The sequence below is a fragment of the Elephas maximus genome, chromosome 1, assembly GCF_024166365.1.
Source record: "Elephas maximus indicus isolate mEleMax1 chromosome 1, mEleMax1 primary haplotype, whole genome shotgun sequence".
Lineage (NCBI taxonomy): Eukaryota > Metazoa > Chordata > Mammalia > Proboscidea > Elephantidae > Elephas > Elephas maximus.
In genome coordinates, this window is record NC_064819.1 from 9,454,080 (window position 1) to 9,470,173 (window position 16,094).

General features: G+C 38.6%; 1 protein-coding gene across 1 annotated transcript; it reads left to right on the plus strand.

Moving 5' to 3' along the window:
• Nucleotides 1–2,679: 2,679 nt before the first annotated feature.
• TEX55 (testis expressed 55) lies at nucleotides 2,680–7,831 on the plus strand. The gene is made up of 5 exons (XM_049852887.1): nucleotides 2,680–2,824; nucleotides 3,320–4,893; nucleotides 5,440–5,586; nucleotides 7,531–7,593; nucleotides 7,781–7,831. The coding sequence occupies exons 1-5, from the start codon at nucleotides 2,680–2,682 to the stop codon at nucleotides 7,829–7,831; spliced, it is 1,980 nt and encodes a 659-aa protein (XP_049708844.1).
• The last annotated feature ends 8,263 nt before the right edge of the window (nucleotides 7,832–16,094 follow it).

The following is a 16,094-nucleotide window of genomic DNA, read 5'->3' on the forward strand; positions in this document are numbered from 1 at the left end:
TGCTAGTGGGAGTGTAAATTGTTACTACCATTTTGGAAAACTCTGTGGCAATATCTGCTAAAGCGAAACATGCACGTACATACACTAAGATCCAGGAATCCCACACCTAGGTATATACCAAGAGAAATGAGCATTCATGTCTACCAAAAGACATGTACAAAAAATTTCTTTATAGTTCTGAACTGTAAACAATTCAATATCAACAACAGAACGGATCCATAATTTGTTATATATTCGTACAATAGGATACTGTACAACAATGGAAAAGAAGGATCTTCTGGTCTATATGCAAGAATATGGATGAATTTCACAGGTACAATGTTTGTTGAACAAAAGAAGTGAGACACAAGGCTCGTATTGTGTTAATCCATTTATATAAGGTCCAAAAACTAGAAAAACTCAGATACGGAAACAGAGATCAGAATAACGTTTAACTTTGGGAGGAGTACTAACTGGTGGAGTCATGGAGGAATATGCTGGAGTATTGGAAATATTTTATATCTTGATCTGGGCGCTAAACACATAGATGTATATGTATATAAAAATTCATCACGCTTCACACTTGTTTTGTGCGTTTAACTCTATGTAAGAAAAAAAAACACACACATACTGAAAAATACTAGAAAAAAAATAGATGGTGAACATTTACATAATCTTAAAAAAAATTCACCATCTATTTTTTTTCTAGTATTTTTCAGTATGTGTGTGTATTTTCTAAGATAGGGAAGGTATCCTTACTCATAACCCCAAAGACAAAAACTGCAAAGGAAAAAAATTAATGAATTTAACTTCATAAAAATATAAAACTGTACATACATGGCAAACAACAAACCAAGACACTTACTAGCAATTTATATAATAAATAATTAAAAATTATAATTCATAACAAGTTCTTACAAATCAATAAGAAAAAATCAAGGGCATGAATACAAAATTTACTCCAAAAAATACAAATGGCCACTAAACATATAAAAAGAAACACAAAGCAAGATACTATTTTTACTTATCAGATAGGCAAAATGAAAAATGTATAGAGTTGGCGTTGGTATGAGGATACAGCACTCTCATACTCTACTGGTGGAGTTACAGATTGGTTCAAACTTTCTGGAGGGCATACTTATATACACTACTTTCAAAAGACCGAAATGATCACATTCCCTTAACCAAGAAATTCCACAAGTGAAAATTTATCTCAAGGAAAAAACACAAGGTTACAAAAATGTCTATACAAGTACACTCAACGCATTATTAAAAGTAATAAAATAAATCCATATAATAGGTTACTTATCAATTTTAAAGTGGCTACTCTACGAAGCACATACGAGCTAATTACATACATTATCTCATTTAGTTATCACAAGAACTCAGAGAATTATTACGTTATGCATATTTTACATACGCACTTGAGAAAATTCAGAAAAATAGTGTGATTTGCCCAAGCTCAATGATCTAGTAAGTGGCAGAGATAAGATTAGAACAAACTTGGTCTGACTCCAAAAGCCAGTGAGTATTCTTTAGTTTAAGATTACATTTATTGACAAGGAAGAACATTTATGCTATAGTGTTAAGTGAACATGCAGTTTACAAAACAGTTGTGTTCAGTTCGATTCCATTTTGAAAAATATATATATATGTATATATATATATGAACACATATTTGTGATGGAGGAAATTCCAGAAGGCTATACATGAAAATGTTAATAAAGATTCTCTCTCAGGCATTTGGGGGAATTTTTTGTTTGTTTTTCTTACTTTTCTACAACGATTATATTTAACTTACACAATGACACGACAAATCTACAAGACCAATGACAAGCTGCAAACCACAGCCTATCACCTATTTTACTCTAAATATAGCTTCCATTTGGCTCACACATTTTAAAATAAACAAACAAGGCAGGTTCTTCATATATTTATATTCAACAAACACTTCTTGACTACCTCCTGTGTTCTAGGCACTGTCTCGGGTGCTGGTTCGTAGGTATAAAAGTACTTAAATGATTTTACTTCAGGGTACCTAGATTCTCACTTTCTGTTCCTAAGTATGGTACCAAGGGGGGTACCCACTCTTCCTCTCACACCTTGAGTTTGCATTTGGCTTTTAAGTCTCATCTCTCACTGTTGAATGCAATTAAACACTTCTTAAAGGAATTCTTGGCATGATACTACCAATGCTTGGTCTGCTTCAGTGATTTTAGGTTTTGGAGAGTCAAAGTAAAATGTTTCATCAGTTACCACCTCTGTACTTCCTTTATTCTGATCCTGAAGTAAATTCTTGAGGTCTGTTTCAAGAAGGGCTGGCCAAATCTCAAACCCTGGACCCACTCACCACCACCAAGTACAAATTTCTCCACTTGCTATACATATTCCTTCTGGGATCTTTCCCTACATTCCTTACTCCCTTTCTGAAACTGGTTCGGACTCCCCCTCCTAACCCTTTCTTCTGCTGTAAGACCACTAAATGATGTGATGTTAGAACCCATTCTCACTGGATCCTCCCCATTCTCACTGGATCCTCCCTCTGGCCATCCTGTCATAAATCACACATCTAATTCAGCAAAAAAAACACTGCATGCTTTGAGTTCTCACTGTCAGGATCAGCTCTTCTGTGACAAGGATGCAAGACAGCTGTTCACACGTCCCTTGACAGAAGGAAGAGGATACTTCTGCAGCAACGAGATGTCAAGAGGTGTGTGGAGTGAAGAGAGCAGTAAAACTCTCAACCTCTTTAATGTGAGGAAAGCTCCCCATGACTGTGGTCAGATGAGTGATAAGACTAAACTCTGCCTGGTACCACTGAAAACGGTCAGCACTGACATCGTTTGTAAAGACAGTACTAAAGAATGGTTTTTAAAATATCTAAAAACAACAACAACAACATAATTTGGCTGACTCACCACAACACTGATTAGAGTCTAACGAAAAATAACATTGAGCAGGACCATTTACTAGCACAATGCCTGCCACTAATATAGGGCAGCACAACTGTGATCACATACAAAAGTCAGTACCAGTCAAAGCATACTGATTTCATGGCAACAGTAACCTCTGTCCATGCATGTTGCCCTCATGCAGTTTGGCTACATGTTCACCTGCTAACAAGTTTTGTTGTTAATTAGATCCTGCTTCTCACACACTGCTGTGAACCTCTGTAAAAACCAAGGCCCGTACGCCTCTAAGACATCAATTCAAAGCCCTGACGCCTAATCGCAATGTGGTGGTCAAGAAGCTGTGGTTGCCTCCATGTGGGAATCACCTCATCTCAGGTGAGGGTTGTCTGTCAGCATCCTGTTAATATAGCAACGTTGGCCGAATGCAGCCGGACGGCACGCCCCCCACACATCCACCGCCGCCTCCCAGGCGGGGCCTACTGCAGCCGCCAAGCTCTCGCTAGAAGGAAGTGCCTGCACCCGGAAGAGCCTGGTGTTCCGAAGCCCCAAACAAAGCCGGCAGGGAACGTCATCGCTACCACCCTGCGAGGTCGTCTTGACGACCCGCCCACAACACCTGGCAACCTGGACCATTCAGGGACACCGCAAAAAAATGGAGGAGATTTCAGAAGGGGTTTTGGACAACTCCTTGGAATCTGAAAGCACAGCCGAGCCAACTGCCGGCCAATCTGGCGACCAGAAAGAAGGCAACTGGACGAACCAAGCTGAAGGGGAGGCAGTTTACCAAAGTGATCATGAAATAGTTGGCCAAGCTGCCCAAAGAGTGTCTCCCCAGGCTGACCTCAGTATCTATGGCCGGGAAGACCAAAGAATTTCAGAACAGACTGGGCCGAGAACATCTGGTCAGGCAGACCACAGAGCATCGAAACTTGCTGACACTGCCGACCATACAGCATCTGATAAGGCTGACCAAAGAATGTTTGATCCCATGACATCTGGCCAAGCTAATAACGTAGAGTTAGCACATGATCGAAAGATGTCTGGCCAGGCTGACCAAAGAACTTCTGGACAGACTGACCGCAGATTATCCGGCCAAGCTGACCGAAGAACTTCTGAACAGACTCGCCACAGATTGTCCACCCAGGCTGACCGAAGAACTTCTGAACAGACTGACCGCAGATTGTCCTTCCAGGCTGACCGAAGAACTTCTGAACAGACTGACCGCAGATTGTCCACCCAGGCTGACCGAAGGACTTCTGAACAGACTGACCGCAGATTGTCCTTCCTGGCTGACCGAAGAACTTCTGAACAGACTGACCGCAGATTGTCCTTCCTGGCTGACCGAAGAACTTCTGAACAGACTGACCGCAGATTGTCCATCCAGGCTGACCAAAGAACTTCTGGACAGACTGGCCACAGATTGTCCAGCCAGGCTGATCGAAGAACTTCCAAACAGAGTGACGGAAAATTGTCCATCCCAGCTGACCAAAGAATTTCTGAACAGACTGACCACAGATCGTCTGGCCTAGCCGACCAAAAAGCACAGACTTACCATGTCATTAAACCAGCTAAACATGAGGATGACTACAGTAAATCTGACCTTTTTGAGAATAGAGTAGATTACCAGGCTGACCACCTAGTGGACAAACAGGATTACTACAATGAAGATTACTTGACTGATTACGGAGCAAGTGGCCAGTTTAGCTATAGTACATTCACCCAGTTTGAGGATAGCAAGGAGGACAAAGAGGATGACTATAGAGTACAGCCCTGCAAATTTAAGGATAGCCAAACAGACCTCAGTAGTTCCAAGGTTTCACTTGCAGTAGAAACTGAAATGAAAAGTGCAACCTTTCTTCAAACCTACAACCCATCGGATTCCAGATTAACCAATTTTTTCCCAGCAAAAGACCAAACCCCTTTCCAAAGATTTCCCTCTATCCCAACCAAATTGGACTCTACCCTCGGTCAAGGAAAATCTCAAGCCATAGAAACCACACCTGTAGGTTAAAGGGGCATTTCGTTAACTACCTGGGTGTTTGGATGCCAAGCAAGGGTTTGTGGTGGGGAAGAGAGTAGGGGAATATGTTGGATCAAGGATGAGGAGTAAACCCACATGTTGAAGGACAGGAGGAGGGTGGGAAATAAAAAGTTGTTTTGCCTTCTCTACTAATCTCAGTCCATTCAGGAAGGATCAATGAACCAGAATTTAGGAGACCTGGATGTTAAATCTTGACTCCCGCTAACTCTGTAAAACACTCGTTTCCTCTCTCTGGGCTTCTACCAATGGAAAGAAATTTGGATTAGATTGGAAATTCCTATGAAGGATTTAGACGAGATTCCTAAAGTACCTTGCAGGATTCAAGGTGCATTATATTGCCTAGAGGATCATCTGGGTCTCTTATATAAAAATGTGTCTTTTCTCCAACTCTCAGTATTCAGACCCCATCAACACTAGATTCCATTGATAACAACAAAAATTTCTGGGATTTTATGATATATTAAATCATAATAAGTATTCCCTTTGGGGGGGATATTTCAATTTCAGGATTATATTTCACAATTTGAGCAAGAAAAGAGTTTTTACGAACACAAGCAAACTTATAGGAAGAGGTTCCCTTCTATGGTGTATGACGATCCTTACCAAGTTGCACTCCGGTACATGGAAAAGCACAATATTCTGCAAATATTCCAGGTAAACCTCCTAAACCCTCTCTTTAATTGTAACTTTTACAGTAATTATAATTTAAAAGACAAACTTTGACCTGGCTTTCAAGAGGCACAAGAAATGACCTTTGCTGTAAAAGGGATATAATGTAAGTAAGAAGTCACTAAATGTATTAAGATATATTGACCAAAGGCAAATGATAAACAGCAAGTGAACAATACTGTCATATTAAACCTTTCAGAGGGATTAGAAATAAAGCGGTTTTCTTGATAGGGAAAAATTTGGACAAGCATTAAAGTTTGAGTCAGGCTAGGAAGGAAGGACAAAATGTTGGCAATTAAAAAAGAGAGAAAAAGGCTTTTCAGGCAGGAGTATAATACTTTCAAAAAGATGACCAATCTCACGACTGTTTAATAAGCCACCCTCTCTCCCGTTGCTGTTGAGTCAATTCCGACTCATAGCGGCCCTATAGGACAGAGTAGAACGGCCCCATAGAGTTTCCAAGGAGCGCCTGGTGGATTTGAACTGCCAGCCTTTAGGTTAGCAGCCGTAGCACTTAACCACTATGCCACCAGGGTTTCCGCCACCCTCTTTGGGAGGAAAAAAAAAGTTAGAAGTTACTTCTAACTCTCGAAATCACAAATCTCACTGACCTTAGGATGAGGTGCTGGAACCTTCTTTAAAGTTTGACATTCCTTGGCCAATGTGGAATTAGAAGACTGGATTATCACCTTTGAGTGTGTGTGCGCACGCATGCACGTGCTGTCCCATGCGCTCACGTGAGCAGGCTTAGTGGGGTTTTTGTTTGTTTGCCTGACACTTATTTTTATGTTAATGTTATGACATAGCAATGCACGTATACATATATAATAACGTAGGTATATGAAGTAACTTTGTGGTTAGAAAGGTATAAAATAATAACCCACCTCAGATGAAAACAAACTGGAAAAGTTTGAAGGGGTACAGAGGGAAGACAACAGCTTTTGTAATTTGGTAGCCCAAGGCTCAAATCCTAACTTTGCTACTTATTATCTTTGTGATTTGGAGAAAATTACTAAACTGCAAGTCTCAGTTTCCTCAGAGAGAATGAAGATTAGTAATACCTACTTCCATTACCCTGCCCTATGCCTCTTCTTTCTTGAAATGTGTCTTTGTTGGGAGAGTGCCAACGGGTGGGTTTTCTGGCTTTAATCAAAGAACTACTAATTATTAAACTGAAGGATGAAAGTTATTGAAGAAAGTAATGTTATTAGTCTATAAATTTTCTTCATCTTTCAAAGAAAAATAATGCTTATTCATGCAACATTCCTATAAGAAAAGTTTGTTATCAAACAGATGTTCAATAGAAATACATAATGAATGGCATGCGTGTATTAAACAGACCTGAACGTTTTATACCTGAAATTTTCCCTGTTGTTATTCCCTGCAAATGAGACTCATGCATACTTTATTATAATTTTCAGGTTATTCAACTGCAACAAAAAGCATGGAAGTGATTCTCTGAAGTTTTACTTATAATTTGTCATTCATTCTTATAAACACTCACCATCATTTTCACCTTTTCAAATCAAATACCTCAGAAGAAAGGTTCTATGTAAAATCATGTGGCATTTTTTACCTTAAAGACTTCTTTTGACAAATCTTCAAAGCACATATTTATTAGTTTCTCAGTCTAACAAGATCACAATTCTCAAAGACTTTCTTCAAAAAGTAGTCTTTCACTAACTCTTTGCTCTTGGAAACTGGTAAAAACATCTATTGTTGTTCAGTACTAAATGTTGTATTCCTCTGAATTTTACCTTAATTTGCCTAATTTCATCAGTAGCAGGAAAGTAAATTGTCACTTTTGACAGATGAATTTCATCAAAATGTTGTGGCACATTTTAGGTTAGTGCAAAAGATCGCATCAGATATGACCTGACCATGTAACTTTTGCTCACAACCGTAACGCAATCCTTTACGCTCTCTCAGCAGATCACTGAAAACTTAGTCTATGAAAGGCCAGAGGACCCTCTGCATTTTATGCTGTGCCAGGTATGGAATCGGAGGGAAAAAAAAAAAAAAACTTTTCCTTTTTTTATTGTAAAATATAGCACATATTGCAAGAGAGTATATAAGTCAAAACATGTACCACTCAGTGAATTATCATGAAGTGAACATATCTGTAACTTCCATTCAATTTTCCAAACTCAGCTTACTAATTCTGATGATTTCTTTGTAGATTCTTCGAGTGTTTCCATGTACACCACCAATAGTGACAGTTTTATTTTGACCTTTCCAATCCTTTTTTTTTTCTTGTCTTTCTGCATTTGTTATATATCTTCTCTTTGCCCCTTTAGACCTATCTTCCTCTCTTCTCTACCCTACGAAGAGGCTAACTTGCGTGGACTAGAAAAACAGGCTGTTATTCTTTCTGACTTCCAGCTGGGTTCAACCAATGGGAAACCCTGGAGGAAGATTGGAAGAAGGAAAAAAGGTGAAGTCAGATTTATTCCCCTGGCTTTCTCCGTATAAGGTCACCTTGATCCGCCTTTCTTCAGCTGTCAGAGGCCACTCCTTCTCTCAAGGCATCTAACGTCATATGACTCTCCCTTCTGAATTCCAGTTATGTTCTCTCCCTTTGTCCCATTAGCCCTAAGGCTAGTTCACCTACTACTAGCTTTGGATTATTGAATTATCCCCTCCGATTCCCTTGTCTTAGGCTGGGTTCTCTGGAGAAGCAAAACCAGTGAAGCATATAAATATATATAATGTTGTTATCAGGTGCCATCCAGCCTCTTTCGACTCATAGCAACCCTATGTACAACAGAACAAAACACTGCCGGGTCCCGTGCCATCCTGATTGTTGTTACACGTGAGCCCGTTGTTGTAGCCACTGCGTCAATTCATCCCATAGAGGGTCTTCCTCTTTTTCACTGACCCTCTGCCTTACCAAGCATGATGTCCTTCTCCAGGGACCAGTCGCTCCTGATAGCATCTCCAAAGTATGTGAAATGAAATCTCCCCATCCTTGCTTCTAAGGAGCACTCTGGCTGTACTTCAAAGACAGATTTGTTCATTCTTTTGGCAATCCATGGTATATTCAATATTCTTCACTAACACCATAATTCAAAGGCATCAATTCTTCTTGGGTCTTCCTTTTTTATTGTACATCTTTCACATGCATATGAGGCGATTGAAAATGCCATGACATGGGTGAGACTCACCTTAGTCCTTAAAGTGACATCTTTGCTTTTTAACACCTTAAGGAGGTCTTTTGCAGCAGATTTGCCCAATGCAATGTGTCATTTGATTCCTTGACTGCTGTTTCCATGGGTGTTGATTGGGGATCCAAGTAAAATGAAATCCTTGACAACTTCAATGTTTTCTCCATTAATCATGATGTTGTGCATTGGTCTATTTGTGAGGATTTTTGTTTTCCGTGTGTTGAGATGTAATCCATACTGAAGGCTGTAGTCTTTGATCTTCATTAGTAAGTGCTTTAAATCCTCTTCACTTTCAGCAAGCAAGGTAGTGTCATCTGCATATCGCAGGTTGTTAGTGAGTCTTCCTCCATCCTGATGCCCTGTTCTTTTTCATGTAGTCCAGTTTCTCATATTATTTACTCAGCATACAGATTGAATAAGTATGGTGAAAGGATACAACCCTAACGCGTGCCTTTCCTGACTTTAAAGCATGCGATATCTTCTTGTTCTGTTTGAACGACTACCTCTTGATCTATGTACAGGTTCCTCATGAGCACAATTAAGTGTTCTGGAATTCCCATTCTTCCCAATGTTACTCATAATTTGTTATGATCCACACGGTCGCATGACTTTGCATAGTCAGTAAAATACAGGCAAACATTTTCTGGTGTTCTCTGCTTTCACCCAGGATCCATCTGACATCAGCAATGATATCCCTGGTTCCACATCCTCTTCTGAATCCAGCTTGAATTTCTGGCAGTTCCCTGTCAATGTACTGCTGCAACCGTTTTTGAATGAAGCTCAGCAAAATTTTACTTGCCTGTGATATTAGTGATATTGTTCAATAATTTCCACATTTGATTGGATCACCTTTCTTGGGAATAGGCATATATATGGATCTCTTCCAGTCAGTTGGCCAGGAGGCTGTCTTCCACATTTCTTGGCATAGACGAGCGAGCACTTCCAGTGCTGCATCTTTGTTGAAACATCTCAGTTGGTATTCTGTCAATTCCTGGAGCCTTGTTTTTCACCAATGCCTTCAGTGCAGCTTGGACTTCTTCCTTCAGTACCATCGGTTCCTGATCATGTGCTACCTCCTGAAATGACTGAATGTCGACCAATGCTTTTTGAAACTGACTCTGTGTATTCCTTCCATCTTCTTTTGATGCTTCCTGTGTCGTTCAGTATTTTGCCCATAAAATTCTTCATTATTGTAACTCGAGACTGAAATTTTGTTCTTCAGTTCTTTCAGCTTAAGAAATGCCGAGTGTGTTCGTCCCTTTTGATTTTCTAACTCCAGGTCTTTGCACATGTCCTTGTAATACTTTGCCTTCTTGAGCCGTCCTTTGAAATTTCAGCTCTTTTACTTCATCATTTTTTTCTTTCTCTCTAGCTACTCTACATTCAAGAGCAAGTTTCAGAGTCTCTTCTGACATTCATTTTGATCTTTTCTTTCCTGTCTTTTTAATGACCTCTTGCTTTCTTCATGTATGATGTCCTTGATGTCATTCCACAACTCGTCTAGTCTTTGGTTATGAGCATTCAGTGCATCAAATCTGTTCTTAAGATGGTCTCTAAATTCAAGCAGGATATACTTAAGGTTGTACCTTGGCTCTCGTGAACTTGTTCTAATTTTCTTCAGCTTAAACTTGAAGTTGTCTATGAGCAGTTGATGGTCTGTTCCACAGTCAGCCCCGGCCTTGTTCTGACTAATGATATGGAGCTTTTCCATCATAGTTTTGCACACATGAGGTCGACTTGATACCTGTGGATTCCATCAGGCAAGGTCCACATGTATAGTTGCTGTTTATGTTGTTTAAAAAAGGTATTTGCAATGAAGAAATCATTGATCTTGCAAAATTCTATCATACGATCTCCGGCATCATTTCTGTCACTGAGGCTGTATTTTCAAACTACCGATCCTTCTTGTTTGTTTCCAACTTTCACATTCTAATCACTGGTAATTATCAATGCATCCTGATTGCATGTTCGATCAATTTCAGGCTGCAAAACTTGATAAAAATCTTCAATTTCTTCATCTTTGGCCTTAGTGGTTGGTGTGTAAATGTGAATAATAGTCGTATTAGCTGGTCTTCTTTGTAGGCATATGTATATTATCCTATCACTGACAGCATAGTACTTCAGGATAGATCTACAAATGTTCTTCTTGAGGATGAATCCAATGCCATTCCTCTTGAAGTTGTCATTCCCGGCATAGCAGACCATATGGTCGTCCAATTCAGATGGCCAATACCAGTCCATTTCAGCTCACTAATGCCTAGGATATCAATGTTTATGCATTCCATTTCATTTTTGACAATTTCCAATTTTCCTAGACTCATACTTTATACATTCCACATTCCAGTTATAATGGATGTTTGTAGCTGTTGCTTCTCATTTTGAGTCATAGCCTATCAGTAAATGAAGGTGCCAAAAGCTTGGACTCCATCCATGTCATTAAGGTCTACTCTACTTTGAGGAGGCAGCTCTACCCCAGTTGTATTTTGAGTGCCTTCCAACCTGAGTGGCTCATCTTCTGGCACTATATGAGATAATGTTATGCTGGTATTTGTAAGATTTTTACTGGCTAAATTTTTTCAGAAGTAGACTGTCAGATCCTTCTTCTTTGAATGTCTCAGTCTGAAAGCTCAGCTGAAACCTGTCCACCATGGGTGACCCTGCTGGTATTTGAATACTAGTGGCATAGCTTCCAGCATGCCAGCAACACAAAAACCCCCACAGGACGATAAACTGACAGATGCTTGGGGAAATATATATATAGAGAGTGATTTGTATCAAGGAAATGTCTTATGTGGTTGTAGAGACTTGAAAGTCCGAAGTCCGTCTGTCAGGCTGGAGACTTCTCCTGACTCACGTAGCTGCAGGGGCTGAAGAACCCAAGATTGGTGGGTCAGACAGTAGGCTTCTGGCTCATAGGCTGCAGAGGCCGATGAATTTCATGATCGGCGGGTAAGTTGCCAGCTGAAGTCCCAAGAACCAGAGGTCAGATGAACAGGAGCTAGCTGTAGAATCCAGAGTGAGAAAAAGCCCATGAGCTTTGCCAGAAAGTCCATCTATATTGGATGCAGGCCACACCCCCAAGGAAACTCCCTTTCAACTGATTAGCCTCTCATAACAGATCTCATCAAGGAGGTGATTATATTACATCAGATCTTATTGTGGAGGTGATTACATCATTACATAGCTCCCAAACTGCATCATAACTGCCAAACCACTGAGAACATGACCCAGCCAAGTTGACACACAATCTTAACCATCACACCCTGTGTCCACTTTTTAAGTATCCCTTTTATAAGTAACTCTTCATTTAATTATTCTGTTTCAAGCGTTCCATCTTTTTCCTGTTGGGACACTAACTGATATAATACACTGGTTAGAGATCTCCAGTATAATCAGTGTTGTCTAGAGGTAGTTACAGTCGCATTTGATTTTAAAAAATAAAAGTTGTCACCATTTCACCATTAAGTATGATGGTGTCAGTGTTTTATAGACACCATTAATCATATTAAAGAAATTCCCTTATAGTCTGTTTTCTGAGAGTTTTATCATGAATCCTTAAATTTTATCAGATTATATTTCTTTAGTGAGATGATTATATGATTTTTCTCATGTAGTCTGTTAATGTGGTGAAATACATTTTTCGTATTTAAAACTTTTCAAGCATTCATGTAGAAAATTTCATAAATCATGAAAGTACAGCTTGATTAATTATCAATAATTGAATAGACCCATGAAACCACCAGTCAAGTCAAGAGATATAATGTTACCAGCTCCTCAGAATGCCAAATGGTACCCACTTCCAGTCACTACAGTTTCACCTCCACAAAGTAACCATTATCCTGACTGCTAAATTAGTTTGCTTTTTAAAATTTTTATATAAATGAAGTCATATAATATGTAATATTTTGGAACTGGCTTCTTTTGATCAACAGTATGTGAGATTCATTCATATTGTGCATATTGTTCATTTGTTTTCATTTCTGTATATTCTAGGTTGGACATTTGGTTGTTTCTGGTGTAGGATTATTATGAATAATGCTGCAAAGAACATTCATGTACTTATCTCTTGGTGCACACTGGGTGCATACCTAGCAATAGAATTGATGAGTCATAGGATATTGCCATAGATTCAGCTTTAAAAGATGATGTCAAAACATTTTCCAAAGTACTTGAAAGTAAAATGGCCTTGTAGTTTTCTTAATGTCTCTTGTTCTGTGGTGCATTGAGCTTCTTGGAGTTATGCATTTATAGTTTTCATCAAATTTGAAATTTGTCGGCCACTGTTTCTTCAAATATTTTTCTGTCCCCACATCCCCCTCTGGGGACTCAATTACACATATATTGGACCACTTAAAGTTGTACCACAACTTACTTGATGCTGTGTTCATTTTTTTATTTAATTCTGTTTTCTCTACATGTATCATTTTGGATAGTTTCTATTGCTATGTCTTCAAGTTTATTAATGTTTTCTTCTGCAATATCTAAAGAGCCATTAATCTTATCCAGTGCATTTTTCATCATTCACATTATAATTTTTGTAGGTTTCATTCCCTGGAAGTTTAATTTGTGTCTTTTTTAGAGCTTTGATACCTCAAAGTTTGAACATAGGGATTACAGTTATATTTACTGTTTTAATGTTCTTATTTGCCAGTTCTAACACCTGTCAGTTCTGGATTGGTTTCATTTGATTAATTTTCCTCATCATTAATTGTAATATCTTCCTGCCATTTTGCATGCCTTGTAGTTTTTGATTAGTGCAAGATGTGAATTTTATCTCCGTTGGTTCTGAATTTTTTGTAATCTTACAAACATTCTTGGGCTTTATTCTGGGCCACATTTCATTTACTTGGAAACAGTTTGATCCTTTCAGGCCTTACTTGTAAGATTTTTTGAGTAGACCAGAGCAGTTTTCAGTCTAGGGCTAATTATTACCCAAGTACTCTACCCAAAGCCCCAGGAATCATGAGGTTTTCTGGTGTGGCTGATGGAAATAGGTGCTGGTTCCTTTCCTGACCTCAGATAGTTTCCTTTCATACATATACTAATTAATCCTCAGCTGAATACTTGAGAGGGGGCCTTCTGTAGATTTACAAATTTCTTTCTGTGCAGCTTTCTCCTCCCTTCTGTGTGAATTCCGCCTGCCTTGGTATCCCCAGGACTTCAGCTCTGTCTCTTCAACTCAAGGATTTTCAGGGTTCCTCTTGGGTTCCCCTTCCCTACACTGAGGCCTTAACATTTTCTCAAGACAATAAACTGGGGCAGTCATAGGGCTCATCTCATTTGTTTGCTTTCTCTCAGGGAGCACTGTCCAGAAACCCAATATCTTAAAAACTGTTGTCCATTTTCTAGTTGTTCAGGCAGGAAGGAAATCTGATCACTGTTAGAAAAAAGAGAAGCTCCATGTCTTTTTTTTTAATGCTTTTCATCAAGTTTGGAAAATTTTCAGCCAGTACTTTTTCAAATATTATTTCTGTCCCATCATTCTTTTCCTTCAAGGAAGAGAGTATTTGCTGAAGATTTATTTTTTGTTATTTATTTTTAGTGTTCTTTTTATTATAGAATATTTTAAACAAATATAAAAATAGAGAAAATAGTATATTTAACCCCTGTGTGCCCATTAGTCCTCTTTAGCAACTATCCCCCTTTCTTACTTGATAAATATCCCACCCACTTGCCTCCTCTCCAGATTATTTTGAAGCAAATCCCAATTACAATATAATCACATTTGTAAATATTTCAGTATGTATTCTCTTAAAAAATCTAACTGCAATATTATTATGACACTTAAAATATTTATCAGTGATCCCTTAGTGTCAAATAACAAGACAGTGTTCATATTTCACCAATTGTCTATTTCTTTGTCTTTTTAATTGGGTCCCAAATAAGGTCCATACATTCTGACCAGTTAATGAGCATCCTAAATCTGTTTATCTATTTATATAAAAATTCCTCCTCCATTTTTCTCTCTCTCTTTTTTCCTTACATTATTTTCTGTTGAAGAAGCCAGCTCATTTGTCCTGAAGGGTTTCCCAGTCTAAGTTTTGCTAAGTGATTTAACATGTTCTTTCTAAACCCTGTGTATTGTCTGTAAATTGTTGCATATAGTTATATCTAGTGCTTTCATTAAATTCAAGTCCAGTGTTTTTTCTTGGAAAGACTGCTTTATAAGTGCTGTTGTCTATCCATTATTGCATGTAAGGGTATCTACTGTTTGCAGCCATTGATGATCATTTGTGCTATAAGCAGTTATTGATGATCATTGCTTGTCCCATTAATTCATAAAAAAAAAAAGTTGCCATCGAGTTACTTCTAATTTATGGCGACCCCATGTGTATCAGAAAAGAACTGTGCTCCAAAGGGTTTTCAATGGCTGTGATCTTTTGGAAGTAAATCACCAGGCCTTTATTCTGAGGCACCTCTAGGTGGATTCAAACTGCCAACCTTTCAGTTAGTAGCCAAGTGCTTACCCATTTGTGCCACCCAGGGACTCTGATTAATTCATTAGAGGTTACCAAATGATGATATTCTAATTTTATCATTCCTTTTCTGCTTATTAGCCATATTGTTGTTGTTGTGTACTGTTGAGTTGATTCTGACTCATAGCGACCCTATATGACAGAGTAGAACTGCCCCATAGGATTTCCTAGGTTGTAATCTTTATAAGGTTGCTATGACTCAGAATCAACTGCAATGGGTTTGGTTTCAAGTTTTAATCTTTATGGGAGCACAGCATCAAGGTCTTTTCTCCCGGAGCTGCTGGTGGGTTCAAATGGCCAACCTTTGGGTTAGCAGCTGAATGCTTAAACATTGCTCCACCAGGGCTCCTACTCTTAGGAATTAGCCATAATCCATCTATAAAGAGAAACTTCCCTTCATCCATTGTTTGACTACCTTAAGGTTAGATTGCATGGAAGAACTAGATAAATGATTAACTCTTTCTCTGTGTTTACCAGCTTTTAGAATAAAAATCCTTCATAGAATTTTCTAAAGACTGCCAATATTTCAGCATTATTATCAACTCACAGATTTAAATATATTTTATGGACTTCAATCTGTTGCAGTTAATCTTCTTATTAATGCTCGATTTGTCCTATTTTGGGCCAATGGGTGCTTTTTCAGGATGACTTGTAGCACTTTTAACAACTCCTGTAGTCTTTGATCACTTCATTGCTTTGTGCTATGACAAAATGTTCCAGGAACAAAGATAAAGTATATCATGAGTTCATACTGATGCTTCCAATTCAAATTTAGGACTACAGGGTTTTTCCTTATCCACATCAATCTTAATTGGTGACCGAATCTAATAATTCCCAGTGACACAACAAAAGT